At 45.4% G+C, this 15,350-nt stretch overlaps 1 protein-coding gene, 1 long non-coding RNA gene and 1 other non-coding gene across 3 annotated transcripts in view; 1 reads left to right on the forward strand and 2 right to left on the reverse strand.

The window, feature by feature from the left end:
* The window catches only part of ces2b (carboxylesterase 2b), a 126,174-nt gene that overhangs the window by 29,997 nt on the left and 80,827 nt on the right, over positions 1-15,350 (reverse strand). Inside the window, exon 14 of the mRNA XM_072595810.1 lies at positions 1,302-1,506. Within this exon, the coding sequence (XP_072451911.1) occupies positions 1,302-1,506 (205 nt within the window). The remainder of the gene's footprint in view (positions 1-1,301; positions 1,507-15,350) is intronic.
* On the reverse strand, positions 4,901-5,033 carry LOC140453252 (U8 small nucleolar RNA). The gene has a single exon (XR_011952329.1). It is a non-coding gene; the product is annotated as a U8 small nucleolar RNA (small nucleolar RNA).
* LOC140496151 (uncharacterized) lies at positions 6,514-14,475 on the forward strand. The gene is made up of 2 exons (XR_011964180.1): positions 6,514-6,826; positions 14,133-14,475. It is a non-coding gene; the product is annotated as an uncharacterized lncRNA (long non-coding RNA).

The following is a 15,350-nucleotide window of genomic DNA, read 5'->3' on the forward strand; positions in this document are numbered from 1 at the left end:
AGGGCCAAAGGGTCTGTACTGCGCTGTAATGTTCTATGTTCAAACTAAACCAGTCCCACTTGCCTGCGCTTGGTCCATATCCCTCCAAACATTTCCTATTCATGTATTTCTCCAAATGTCTTTTTAACCATTGTAACTCTACCCACATCCACCACTTCCTCTGGCAGTTCATTCCACACACCAATCACTATCTCTGTAAAAAAATGGCCCTCATGTCTGCTTTAAATTTTTCTCCTCTCATCTTAAAATATACCCCCTAGTCTTGAAATCCCCCACCCTAGGGGAAAAGCACCTGTCATTTGCATTATCTATACCCCTCATTATTTTACAAACCTCTGTAATGTCACCCCTCAACCTCCTACACTCTCGTGAAAAAAGATGTCTCTCCAGCATCCAACATCTCTCAACAACTCAAACCCTCTATTCCCAGCAGTATCTTGGTTACCAGCTTAATAATATCCTTCCTAGAACAGGGTGATCAGACCACTCCAAGAGGATACTGGATAGGAGTTACCTCATTGCTCTGAATGACAGACAGACCAGACTGGATCAGAATTTCCATCCCTAAATGAACCCAGCTGTGTTTTTATAAAAATAGAAACTAGAAGCAAGATCAGGCCATTTGGCCCCTCAGGCCTGGTGTACCATTTAATCTGATGATGGTTGATCCTCTATCATAGTGTGACATTTCCCCCTTTTCCCCTCCCTCCTTGAAGCCTTTAATATCTGACTATTTATCGTGCTCTCCCTTGATGAGGTGGAGGACTCCACAGACTCTGGGTGAAGAAATTATTCTTCATCTCCATCCGAAATGGCGTACCTCATATCCTGAGACTGTGCCCCCTGATTCTCGACTCTCCATCCAGTGAAAACACCCTCCCTGCGTGTAGTCTTTCCTGCCCTATTAGAATTTTATACATTTTAATCCGATCCCCTTCCGTCCTCTTAAACTCCAGTGAATACGGGCCCAGTCAAACCACTCTCTCCCCAGCCTGTCATCCCTGGTATCAGCCAAGTGAACCTCCTCTGCGCCCCCTCTTATCGAATTACATCTTTTCTTAGGTCAGGAAGTGAAAGGTACGCTGAATGGTGCAGGCGTGGTCTGACTAAGACCCGGCCTCACTGAAGTATGACACACATCCTAAACCATGGAAGACACTATCCAGACAGAGAGATTCTCCCTTTGCTCTTTGCCTCCCAAATGTTTTTCTTTCAAATGAAGAAATCAGTTCAGTGTGTGAAATGTTTGAGTGTGATGTAAGTTGGTGCTGTACATTTGAAGAATTAGGGATGATTCCTACATTGGCGGGTGGTTTGTTACATTGCGGATTCCTGTCCATGGCTCTGGTTTCTTGGGAGGAGCAAACCTCAGGGCCCCCACGGGAGGTGCTGCGAATGGGATTCCGAGGTAGCCAAAGACTGCCCTGGGAATCCCTTCAACCACCTGCTGTTCTCCCCGAATGAGGCCATCCTCGATTCTGACCACAGGCTGGAGGTGATCGGTTCCTGCAAGAAAGTAACTGTTAGCTGATGGTGAACTAGCTCGCAATTCAAAATCCTCTCACACATCACACTCACGCTCCATGGCTCTCTCACACACCTTCATTCTCCCACTCTCTCCAGCCTTTCATCACAACAGCTTGCACTTGTGTGGTGCCTGCAACATGGCAAATGCTAAATGCTTTCAAAATATAAGTAAAACCACACTTATGTCGCCCGTCCCTCAGGATTACGATGCAAGAAATCAGACTCCCGAAAAAGAACCCCAATTTGTGTAGCACGAGACGAGGGTACTGATTGGTTGGACCATTGTTGCCATGCAGATATAACAGTTGACTGTCAATCTTATCTCACAAACCAGGCGGGTAGACCCTGATTAGTCAAAATGTTGTCAAGGGTATGCTGCAGTAATTGGCTGCTTCTATATTTTAGTGCTGGTCTGACTCCAGTACGTAGGCCATTTGCTCCAAAAGCTGGTGGACTATATCAAAGCCACACGCTGATGACCACTGGCAATGGGCAGTGTGCCAATCGTGCTCAGCCAGTTCATGTTCACAAGCCTCAGAACACCATATCCAACATTAGATATGATGGTACTGTAGGACAGTATTTATTAAATAAGCCAGACTGTGCTGAAACACCAGTTTATGATTATCAGTCAGGCTCACAGTGTTATGTATTTGCGTGTGTTAGATGCTACGTGTATTGATACCCAAGACCCTGGTTTAAACAGGAGAGAGGAATTTGTATAGACATTGCACATTGCCCATTGGGAATAAAGGACTCATAGAGACAGCCAATTGCTGTAGCATTCCCATGGCAACATCCTGAGCAATCTGCTCTGGGAATTACGATTAGCAGTTAACTGCTCCCACTGTATCTCCAGCCCAGCCTATCAGCACTCTCCTCTCATGAGATCTAAATGGGTGTTCGTCTCTCAACTCTGTTTCCTGTGTGTGAGAGATGAGCAGTGTATGATGAAAAGCTACAGTTTTGTGTTTTGGGTAGATTTGGCGATGTTTCAGCCCTGTATGACCAAGCGACTCTTTATAACAAAATATCCCAATGCTCTTCATGGGGTCACCTGTAAATGGGAATATCACTAACCGTATCATAATCAATTTGAGTTCTGATCTTTTCTTTAAATGCACATATTAATACAAAGCATAGTAAGCTGCTCACTGAGGCAAAGGGTACAGCAGAGGTACAAAATAAATATTTTGCTTCTGTCTTTACCAAATTTGAAGATGGTGACAGTGGCTCAGTTGAAAATGTGGGTTCTGGATTAGTGGTGCTGGAAGAGCACAGCAGTTCAGGCAGCATCCAAGTAGCTTCGAAATCGGGCAAAAGCCCTTGACCTATCATCTTCATCCCCTCCCCCACTCACCCATTGTACTCGATGCTACTTTCTCCCCACCCCCACCGTCCTCTAGCTTATCTATCCACGCTTCAGGCTCACTGCCTTTATTCCTGATAAAGGGCTTTTGCCCGAAACGTCGATTTCAAAGCTCTTTGGATGCTGCCTGAACTGCTGTGCTCTTCCAGCACCACTAATCCAGAATCTGGTTTCCAGCATCTGCAGTCATTGTTTTTACCTTGAAAATGTGGGTGTTGAGCAACTGAGCAGCGCAGGGATAGATAAAGAGGAGGTGTTAAAAAGCTGGCACAGTCCAGGTAGAGAAGTCGCCAGGTCTGAGTGGGATATGTCCGAGATTGCTGAGAGACGGAAGGGAGCAAACTGTGGAGCTTGTTGACAGAACCTTTCCAGACTGCTCTGAAATCAGGATTAGTCAAGGTGGCCAGGACTGGAGGATTGCAAATATGACACCGTTGTTTAAACAAGGGACAAAGGATAAACTCAGAAGACTACAGACCTGTCAGCTTAGCACCAATCGTGGGAAACTGATGGAGGCCATAATACAGGAGAAGTTAAAATACACTTAGAGAAAAATGAGTTAATACTAAACAGTCAACATGACTTTGTCAAGGGCAGGTCATGTCTGACAAATTTCACTGAGTTCTTTGACGAGGTGACACAGGCAGTGGATGAGGGTAGTGCTGGGGATGCTGTATATTTGGACTCTCAGAAAGCATTTAATACAGTGCCACATGGCAGCTTGGTTAGCAAATGAGAAACGTTTGGGATTGATGGGTCTTTGGCAGCATGGATTAGAAATTGGCTAAAAGATTGGAAACAGAGGGGAGGTATAGAAGGGCATTTCTCAGATTGGAGAGGAGTTCAACGTGGTATTCCCCTGGGGTTGGTGTGGGGACCCTTGTTTTTTCTGATTTAAATAAATGATTTGGAGATGGTACTGAAGGCAAAATCTCTACATTTGCAGATGATATGAAGCCAGGGAGAAGAGTGACTTATGAGAATGATGCTGAGCGATTTCAAAGAGACATTGATATGTTGGCCAAATGGACAGACACCTGGAAGATGAATTCCAATGCAGAGAAATGTGAGGGAATGCATCTGGTAGAAGCAGCACAGAGACAGTACAGGCCTCAATGGGATAACTCTGATGGGAGGAAAGGAGCAGAGGGACCTTGGGGTTCACTTACATGATTCTCTGAAGGTGGCCAGGCAAGCTGAAACAGTTGTTAATAAGTTTTATAGGATCCTTGGGTTTATAAATAGAGGCTTAGAGTATAAAATCAAGCAAGTGATGCTGAACCTCTACAAATCATTGGTCAGACTACATTTGGAGTAATGTGTTCAGTTCTGGGCACTTATTTAAGGAAGTTTGTTAAGACCCTGGAGACAGTTCAAAGAAGATTTACCTGAATGATAACATAAATGAGGGATTTTAGATCCAAGGGAAGGAGAGAGAGATTGGGCTTATTCTCCTTGGAGCAGAGAAGACTATGAGGTGACCTCATTAAAGTGTTCAAAATGATGACGAACTTTGACAAGGTAAAGAAGGATATTTTATTTGCATGAGTTGATATATCAGTAACTAGGGCTCAAATTTCAAGAGTGCAAACATGAGAGCTCAGAGTTAGGTGAGGAGAAGCTTCTTTACCCTGAGAGTTGTTAGGATTTTGAACGTGTTGCCTGCGAGAGTGGGAGAGACAGATTCTGTCGGAGGTTTCAAAAGATTGCTGGATGGATATTAAAAAGTTTTTAATTAGAAGGCTATGGAGATGGGGCTGGAGAGTGGGACGAGCTGGGTAGTTGTTTCAGAAGCTGGCACTGAAATAATGGGTCAAATGGCCTCCTTCTGTCCTGTAAACTTCTATTCTAAAATACAATTTTTAAAGCTATGCTTTTTAAAATACTGCATCACAGGATGTGGGCATCACAGGCTGGCAGCATTTATTGTCTGTCCCTTTATTTAAATGTTCCATACTTCGAGCGACTCCACTCATATGACAATCTGAGATATCGTCAGTAAAAATCAGAATGGCACCTGAGGGGTTGTTGGCTCTGCAGGGATTGGAGCGAGGATTAATCATTAATCATGGCTCATACTCTCCATCATCATTTTCTGCAACTTCATAAAGAGTAACAGGATGTTCCTTACTGAAGGTGGGGGTGAGTTGCCTCCTTGACCCCCTGCAGTCCATGTGCTGTGGGCTCACCCACAATGCCTTTAGGGAGAGCATTCCAGGATTCTGACCCAGTGACACTGAAGGAACGGCAACATATTTCCAAGTCACGATCGTGAGTGACTTGGAGGGAGAACTTGCAGGGGCTGGTGTTCCCATATATCTGCTGCCCTTGTCCTTCGAGATGGAAGTAGCCATGGGTTTGGAAGGTGCTGTCTGAGGATCTTTGGTGAATTTCTGTGGTGTATCTTGTAGATAACTGCTGTTACTGAGGCATTAGTGGTGGCAGGAGTGGATGTGGATAGGGTCACAACCAAGTGGGCTGTTTTGTTTTGGATTGTGTTGAGTTTCTCAAATACTGTTGGAGAAATGGTGAGTCCAGTTCAATTTCTGGTCGATGATATCAGCATGTTGATAGTGAGGGATTCAGTGATAGTAATGCCATTGAATGTCGAGGGGGTAATGGTTAGATTCTCCTTTGGTGGGGAGGGTAACTGAGAGACGCTTGCAATGTGTAAACGTTATTTGTCAGTTATCAGGCCAAGGCAGTATGTTTTCTGAAGTGCAACAAGTTACAAAATAGACACACAACACTTCGGTATCTGAGGGGTTGCAATCATCAATGAACATCCCTACTTCTGACCTTGTGCTGGAGGGAAGGTATTGTAGTGTTGGGCTCAAAAATGATATCTTCAAACCTGACCATTAAGGGTTAATTGGACAAGACAATGAGCAATTGAAGCAAAGTGGAAAAATACATGAAAATAGACCTGGTGGAAAACAGCAGCTCCTTGTGGTGAAAGGTAACTGCATATCCTTGATTGTTTGTGGGAATCTAGTTTTTGATGGAGTTAACATGGAGCAGCTTGGAGATGTTTCCGACTTGTTTTCCACACAATTGAGTTAGCGAGTTTTGAGAAGATTTGTAGCTCAGGTTGAGGTTCTGGATGTAGGTTTGCTCACTGAGCTGGAAGGTTCATTTTCAGACGTTTTGTCGCCACACTAGGTAACATCATGGCCTGCTTTCTATTTGTGTTTAGGTTTTCTTGGGTTTTGTAAATATATGGCTTACTTGTAAAATAGAAGGCTGGCTGCGAGTGTAAATACACTCGGCATTCAGAAGCCTTTGGGGATGCTCCGTTATGCGCGCGTGCGCAGATCAAGGTCCTGTGGTGCTCCGCTCCATCGCAGAGCAAGGTCATGTGATACTCTTGCATGCGTCGGAGGTGTGTGGGGAGGTCACATGATACTCTGTTTCGCGCCCCGGAAGAGTGCGGAGCGGTTACGTGACGTTCCGTTTCGCGGGCAAAAGAAGGTCACATGGGGTCGGACATCCGGGAATGTGAGGAGGCAGAGAATGGAGTCAGATCAATAGCCAATCGGAAGATAATTCTACCTCAGTGTTTGTATGACGTTTTTTATTGTATAAAAGACTGGGTCAGGGAGAGAACGGGGTCTTACTTTTTGAACTGGCACACTTTGTAGTTTGTCAGGGACAAAAAGGTTTAGACCCAGAGCTCTGAATGCTTTATCCACTTACTGTTTAAAATAAATTAAGAGTGTGAGACCGAATATCTTCTCCTATTGCTTCATTTAAAAGAACACGCAGGACTTGGTTCACACATAGAAGAAAGTAAGTTGGTAGATTGAGCCAAAGTCCTACAGTTTGGTGACCCCAACGTGATGAAGACGGAGAAGTGACGGAAAGAGAGAAAAATAGAAACAACGGACAACTGATGTTTGATGACACCAACAAGCGGCGCCGCATAAAAAGGTGAGCAGACACCTGTTTATATCGAAGTTCTGCAATTGGAAATACTAAATTGATTGTTGTCATTATACTGCAAGTGTCCTAGTAATAGAAAGTGGATAAAGTATTGATATAGTACGTACAGGTTTAAAGTCCCTTGGGGTTAGAGTTCTCATAAAAGCAACAAGGTACGTAAGTGTGAGGAGGTTTAAAGTCCATTGAGCAGGATCTCATAAAAGCAACGCTCACAAAGTTTCGTTTATGATTGATGTGTTGTAAGTTTTAAGAATTATATTGGGGTATGTACGGAGGGTGGTAGAAAAGCCAGTCGTGTTTTGAAGACAGAGACGGTGGTGTTTCAGTGAGAGAGAATTGGGTTGGATGCTCGGTTATATTTATATCCAAACCAACTGACTGCTGGACGGGAGGATTAAAAACAAAAATACATAAAATGGAAGGGGAATTTGATAAAGAGTGTGAAGAATACGGAGGATGTTTTTCCGATTTAATGTTGCCCGTAAAACAGCAGTGGGGTAAAGCTAGAAGTCAGTCAGTCAGTGGACTCGCAAAGAACAAACAAAAAACAATGATGGAGAAATATGATAAGATTTGGGAGGAATTACAGAAACAGGGCAAAGTCCCTAAAGATGAGGAGAGGGAGAAATTGTCACTCCTTTTTTAGGAAAAGCAGAAGAGCAAGCTAAATTAGAAGTAGAAGAGTACATAAAGGGTCAATATTAGTTCGAAGAAAGTGGACAAAAGAAGGTGAGGAGAAAGAAGAGGGGATGATTCATCTGCATAACATGACGTTAGCCTGTATGGCGGTAGAAACATTACAAAAGAGAGTAGGTGGCACTTCTAAAACAGAATTGGCAAAGGAGACAAAAAGGTAGGACCATCCGCGGCATTATATCCTAAATTGCCTGGAGTACAATCACTACCCCCATATCCTGTAATACAAATGCCACTTATGTATGTTCAAGAAGGGGTGTTAGATGTGCAAGAACTAGGAACAAGAGAGTACGAAGCAGTAAAAGAGAGACTGGCGGAAGCTGTAGAAGAAAGCATCAGAAAAGTAGAAAAACTAACATTAGAAGTTGAACAGAGGGTTAAGGAAGCGGAGGAAGCAAGCAGGGTGATAATGACGCACAGTAGAAACACAGAACAGCCAAAACAGGGGAGATGTTTAGCAGTGCAAGAGCCAGATGCTCATTCGACACCGTATAATATTGAGAATGAAAGGAGGGGAAGATTACATGATTCAGGTCAGCTATTGGATGATGGGTTCTCAGACAGAAGAAGGAAAGATTTGAGGGAAGAACGGGATAGAGAAATTGGATGGGGAGGAGTCTAAAAGTAGTATAGATATTAAGGACGAAGAATCTCTGACAGATGATGATCCAAATACCTACCCTGTCACTTTGAAAGGCTCACTCACAATGCATATATGACTCTCCACTGAAGCCCCTACCTGAACCAAGTTACAACCTGCGTCAAAGGGATATATTATGACAACCTATAAAGTATTATGCCATTAATTTATAGAGGCTCTTATATGGGGGATGTTTATCAGCCCTTCACATATACTGATATGAACTGCATCCTGGATAAAAATGCTCCCACCCATGGAGGGAGGTGGGCCCTGGATGATTAAATTTTCCCAATATACACTAGGTCATGTTAGCTATGGGTGACTGGAGAGCATTGTTGGGTAAGCAATTGAGTATGTGGGAAATACAGCAGATTGAAGCGTCTGTGGGGACCACCTTATTACCTGATTCTGACCCATCTGCGCAGCATGCTACCTGTGTGGGAAGGGCAATGAGGGATAGATTCCCTATACCACCGGGAGCGATGCACTCACTCACCTTCACAATGAAGGAGGGTGAGGATATGCCTGCCTTTTTGGCTTGGTGTAAGGGCACGTGGACAGATACTGCGGGGAGCCATCCAGGGTCGGGTCAGCTACAGACCATGTTATTTAGGAATGCCGTTATGGCAGGGATGCCTAAGGAAGTAAAAGAGGCAATGGAGAGTAATCCTGATATCCCAGGTTGTTCTACAGAACAGTGGGAGAAACACTTGACGCACCACATGAAGTGTTACAGGACGAAACAGGATGAAGATAAACAGAGTAATGAGTCCGCTCAAGTGCAGTCGTTAAAGTTACAGCTCGATGAGGCTAGGAGGAAGGCTAGTGATATAAAGAAGGCCTCCCAAAAGACGACTAGTCAGATGGTTCAGTGACCGTCGCCACAAAACAACCTGCCGAGTTTAGACCCAACACCTGATTGGATGCCACCCTACCCCCAATATGGAGACAGGCCTATAGGTGTTCCAGGAGGAATACATGGTAGAGGAAGGGGCCGCGGAGGATTCAGAGGTCAGCCATTCAACACCTGTTTTGAATGTGGCCAACCCGGGCATTGGAGAAGAAATAGTCCCATGTTTTGGGGACCCCAGGGAGGCCAGGGATTGATCCGAGGACAGTATGTCCGCTCAAGTCAGCCTCCTTCTCAACAGGATGTCCAGCCTTACCAAGTCCCAAATGCAGCTGCAGCCCCGGTGCAAGGACAGTACGCCCAAACTATGCCAGAAGGGCAGGGGTACGAATATTGACGGGGCCTGAGAACCCAGGGGCATGTGGGGTTGGCAGACCCCTATATGCAAATGAGAGTAATGGACAAGAATCTGTCTTTTTTGGTTGACACAGGTGCAAGATTTTCCACCATCACTTGTGATATACCTCGGTCCAGCATGTCATCCTCTAGCGTTCAGTTGGTAGGGTTCTCGGGTAAACCAGAAAATCTGCCTTTGACATCGCCACTGATCACATCAGTGGCCGGACAGACGTTTCGTCACCAGTATATTTCATCACCTTCATGCCCCGTGAATTTGATGGGCCGTGATTTGCTGGTGAGATGCAGGGTCTCGGTTCTGTGCGGACCAGACGGACTGGTAGTGACCTTTCCAAATGGCCATTCCGTCAACAATGACAATGATACACTCTGGATCCCAAATGATGCTATCACTGGACACATCACCAACGGCAGAAGGGCAGTGGGCAGATATATACTGGGGACTCCTCGAACCCGAAAACAGGCAGAACAACGGTATACAGTCTTTATACAACCAATGGCGACCCTGGGTTCAGATGTTGTATCCCTATGCTCCTCCTGCAGATCCCCTTCATGTTACCTTATAGTATGATAGAGATGATAATGAAATTTATCAGTATGCGTTCTATCAGCACCTACAAGGGACTCAATGGGATATTTCCTCTAGTTGTATTCTGATAGGAAAAGAAGGTGTGGCGGGTGTGGTTGAATTAACCGCAGAACAGTTGGAATGGTATGAGATGTCTGAAGAAGCTATACCTCATGTCACATTGGCCGTGCAGGCAGAATATCAGGCCAAGGATCTGGGACCTATGTCCAAACATTTGATGGTGCTGATAGATTGGGTTTGGACTCAGTTACCCAGTTTACAATATTCACCATCAGAGGAAGCCTATAGAATTATGTGCAGGATAACTGAAAGGTACTGCTGGAACATCAGCAGATTGAAAGGTTTCATGGTAGGGAAAAAACAGACCATCCACAGGCTGCAGCGATGCTTGACGCTCTACCAGATACCTTGTGGTCAGCAGGTTCAACGGACGTTGGTCACTGCAAACACGTCACACCAATCACATTTGATTTAATTGACCACACTCCGATTTGGCAGAGACAATATTCACATAAACCAGAGGCTGAAGCCGGCATTGCCGACACAATTGAAGGATTGTTAGCAGCAGGGGTGCTAGAACCCTCCCAGTCAGCCTGGAACACTCCCGTCTTACCTGTAGAGAAGCAGAATACAGGTAAATATAGGATGGCGCATGATCTTCGACGGATTAATAGTGTCGTTTCTACTCCAACAGTTCCAGTTCCAAACCCTTACACTGCAATGTCTGTGCTGACCCCTGACCATGCGTCGTTCTCGTGCATTGATCTGGCCAACGCGTTCTTCTGTTAGCCCCTAGCTGATCATCTGAGGGACATTTTTCATTCACCTACAAAGGCCAACAATTACGTTATACAAGGGTCCCTCAAGGGTTTAATTTGTCACCTGCAGTGTTTAATCAGGTATTGAAACAGCAGCTGAAGGATCTGACGCTCCCAAAGGGGGTGGTATTGATCCAGTATGTGGATGACATTCTTTTGGCAGCACCCGACCATGTTTCTTGTTTGGAAGCCACAAAATTGTTGCTGTTTCACCTGTATAGTGTCGGTTTCAAAGTTTCACGGGTTAAATTGCAATGCTGCAGACAAACGGTGTCTTTTCTGGGTAGAGTTATTTCCGCTAAGGGAACAGGTCTCTCTCCGTCCCATAGACCCTCCATTCTGCATCATACCACACCAGTCACTGTAAAAGACATGCTCTCATTTCTTGGGTTGGCCGGGTACAGTAGACAATTTGTTGCATCATATGGGGAGCTCACTTTCCCTCTAAGGGCCATGGTAAATGAGCAAGGCATGAGAAATTTGTCGGCCCATTTGCAGTGGACCACGGAGGCAGACGAAAGTTTCACATCTCTTAAACAGGCCCTAACGCGGGCTGCTGACTTAGCGGTCCCAGATTATGAAGAGCCATTTTTCCTTGATATTTCTGACAAATTACACACAATAAATGGTGTTCTTTTTCAGAAAAAAGGGGGAGGCAGGCAGGTGCTGATGTATGTAAGTGTTACCCTTGACCCAATAGAGGACAGACACTCGCCATGTACAAGACATGCGGCAGGGGTAGCAAAAATTCTCCAAAAGGTAGCACATATAGTCATGGGTCATTCACTAACAGTACTGACGACACACAGTATAGTGGCCTATGGGAACTCAACGGCCTTTACAATGACATCACCGCGGCAAACCAGGTTAGAGAAAATCCTGAATGCACCACATATAATCTTTACACATGAAGGAATTAACATGGCTGATAATATTGGAGAAGGAGAGCCACACATGTGTGAGGAAAGGGTACAGGGAGATACCAAAGTTAGGGCAGATTTACAGGCAATTCCACTAGTAGACCCAGAAGAGGTGCTGTTCACAGATGGTTGTTGTTACAGACATCCAACTAAAGGACTTAAAGCAGCCTATACAGTGGTGCGACAGACAAGTGAGGGATTTGAGGAAGTGTTGACAGAAAAAGTGACAGGTAAAGAACCAGCCCAGTTGGCTGAACTACAGGCAATGCTAGCTCCATTAGAATGGTCAGAGGGAAAAATAGTAAATATTTACACTGACTCTGCATCAGTGGCAGGGACTATACAGGTAGAACTCAGTCAATAGATCAGCGCAGGATTCTTAACAGCAGCAAAAACCCCAATTAAACATGAAAAAGATATGAAAAGATTAGCGGAGGCCCTACCCTTAGCTTTACTGTACATTAGAAGTTCAGTAAACTCCATCACAGGGTTTACCCCGTATGAACTAATAACAGGGCAGCAGTTCCCGGGACCAGGAGCTGGAATACAGATGTTAGAGGGAGGAGGAGCCTCTCAAGGTACAAACCTTACTATGATCAACTAACAGCTTTGGTGTCAGCTTTCTCCCAACAGGCTGGATCGGCAAAGGGGGCCCTAGAGAGCCAGGTGCCACCTACCACGGATTGGGTCCTGTTGAAAGTGATTAAACGGAAATGGTCGGAGCCAAGGTGGACAGGACCTTATAGGGTGGTGGAGGGGATATCCCATCTGGTCAGACTGCAGGGGGTAATTATCACAGCAATTGAAGGGAAGGCTCCCCCGCCCTACCAGATGGAGATGGAAACCATGGCTCTGCTAAGAAGGGAAAACTATGCATGGGAGAGCGAACGTGATGTATAAAACTGGTTTGTTGGTCTCACGTTCATGAGACCAAAAGGGGGACTTGTAAATATATGGCTTACTTGTAAAATAGAAGGCTGGCTGTAAGTGTAAATACACTCGGCATTCAGAAGCCTTTGGGGATGCTCCGTTATGCGCGCGTGCGCAGATCAAGGTCATGTGGTGCTCCGCTCCGTTGCAGAGCAAGGTCATGTGATACTCTTGCACGCGTCGGAGGTGTGTGGGGTGGTCACGTGATACTCTGTTTCGCGCCCCGGAAGAGTGCGGAGCGGTCACGTGACGTTCCGTTTCGTGGGCAAAAGAAGGTCATGTGGGGTCGGACATCCGGGAATGTGAGGAGGCAGAGAATGGAGTCAGATCAATAGCCAATCAGAAGATAATTCTACCTCAGTGTTTGTATGACGTTTTTTATTGTATAAAAGACTGGGTCAGGGACAGAACGGGGTCTTACTTTTTGAACTGGCACACTTTGTAGTTTGCCAGAGCTCTGAATGCTTTATCCACTTACTGTTTAAAATAAATTAAGAGTGTGAGACCGAATATCTTCTCCTATTGCTTCATTTAAAAGAACACGCAGGACTTGGCTCACACATAGAAGAAAGTAAGTTGGTAGATTGAGCCAAAGTCCTACAGTTTGGTGATGTCATTTCCTGTTCTGTTTCTCAGGGGGTGGTAAATGGGAACTAACTTAAACTCTATCAACAAACACATTGACTTGGATCCCATTTACCACCCCCTGAGAAACAGAACAGGAAATGACATCACCAACCCAAGGAAACCTCAACATATAAATAGAAAGCGGGCCATCCCATCAGTGCTTCAGCCAGAGGCTCACTGAAGATGTTACCTAGTACGGTGATGAAATGTCTGAAAATGAATCTTCCAGCTCAGTGAGCAAACCTACATCCAGAACACAGTGGAGTGTCTGGAAAAGGGACTGAGATGGAGAGACAGCATGTAATCAGAACAGAATTAATATCAGGGATCTCCCCACCAGACTGTGGTTAAAGGACCAAGGCTGTGGAAATTGAGATCGAGCTCCAAAGGCCAGCCATGCCCAGTGGGCAGAGACTGGTGAAACCCACCTGTGAGATGTGCCAGGAGTATTTAAATTAATAAGTTCACTTGTTAGGTTGCATCTATTTACATTAGAACAAGCTCATAAATCTGCTTTATATCAAAGTGCACGTCTTCTTGTAATCATTTTGATCAGATTTTTTAGAACCCACCCGTTAAGTACTATCAGCCTCACAATACAGTCACTGATGAAGCAGCTAAAGAAGGTTGAGCCTGGGACGGTGCTCTGAGAAATTCTTGTGGGAGAGAAACATGAGCGGAACATGATTTGTAAATTAGTCCGTCTCTGCAAACTGTAGAAGTGGGGGTTGGGAACCGGACCATGTCATATCAACATCCCAAGTCCCAGGTTGATAATTCTTGATTTAAATCTCTTTGAATCTGCAGGCTAACAGAATACTAGGAGCCAAGTGTGGATTGGGAGATAGACAGTGTGCTCTGGATTCTGTTTGGGACCTTTGTTCTGAAACCATAGGAGTCAGCTGGTTTTGAAACAAGTGCAAACTTTGCAAACTGAATGGAGAGCAAGATAAGCACAGAGCGAATTAATCATTTACAGCAAAGGTCATCATTAATACTGGACAGACAGAGTCAGAGATCTCCCTCCAATCGTCATGGCTGCTGGGATCGGAATCACCTGGGCTGGCCAATGTTTGAAAGGGGCCGCTCTGGAAAGATCTTCTGTGTTATTTGAGGTGCCATTAAAGTTCCTTCACATTGGCGAGAGAGAGATACTTGTTGCTCTTTGACAGGTGTGGTATCACACTAGATTGGAAGGAGTCAGAATGCTCAATGGAGATGTGCTGGCAGCACAGTGGTGTACAGGCGGGAGGGAGTTACCCTGGGAGACAACAACATTGACTCCAGACACCATAAAGGCTCATGGCTTCAGGTTAAACATGGCAAGGAATCCTCCTGCTGATGACCAAGTGCTGCCTTTGCTGATGAATCAGTACTCCTCCACGTTGAATAATTCAATGATGTTTCCATCACTGAATCCCCCACTGTCAACATCCTGGGCATTACTATTGATCAGAAACTCAACTGGACACACCACATCAACACAGTGGCTTCAAGAGCAGGTCAGAGGTTAAAAATACTGGGCATGTAACTCACCTCCTGACTCCTTAAAGCCTGTCCATGATCTACAAGGCACAAGTCCGGAGTGTGATGGAATACTTGCCTGGATGGGGGCAGCTCCAACAACACTCAAGAAGCCTGACAGAATCCTGCACAAAGCAGCCCGCATGATTGGCACCACATCCACAAATACTCACTCCCTCCAACGCTGATGTTCAGTAGCAGCAGTGTGTACTATCTACAAGATGCACTGCAGAAATTCACCAAAGATCTTCGGTGGGTGGCTCAGTGGTTAGCACTGCTGCCTCACAGCGCCAGAGACCCGGGTTCAATTCCCGCCTCAGGCGACTAACTGTGTGGAGTTTGCGCATTCTCCCCGTGTCTGCGTGGGTTTCCTCCGGGTGCTCCGGTTTCCTCCCACAGTCCAAAGATGTGCAGGTCAGGTGAATTGGCCATGCTAAATTGCCCGTAGTGTTAGGTAAGGGGTAGATGTAGGGGTATGGGTGGGTTGCGCTTCGGCGGGGC

The sequence above is a fragment of the Chiloscyllium punctatum genome, chromosome 26 (genome assembly GCF_047496795.1).
Source record: "Chiloscyllium punctatum isolate Juve2018m chromosome 26, sChiPun1.3, whole genome shotgun sequence".
Lineage (NCBI taxonomy): Eukaryota > Metazoa > Chordata > Chondrichthyes > Orectolobiformes > Hemiscylliidae > Chiloscyllium > Chiloscyllium punctatum.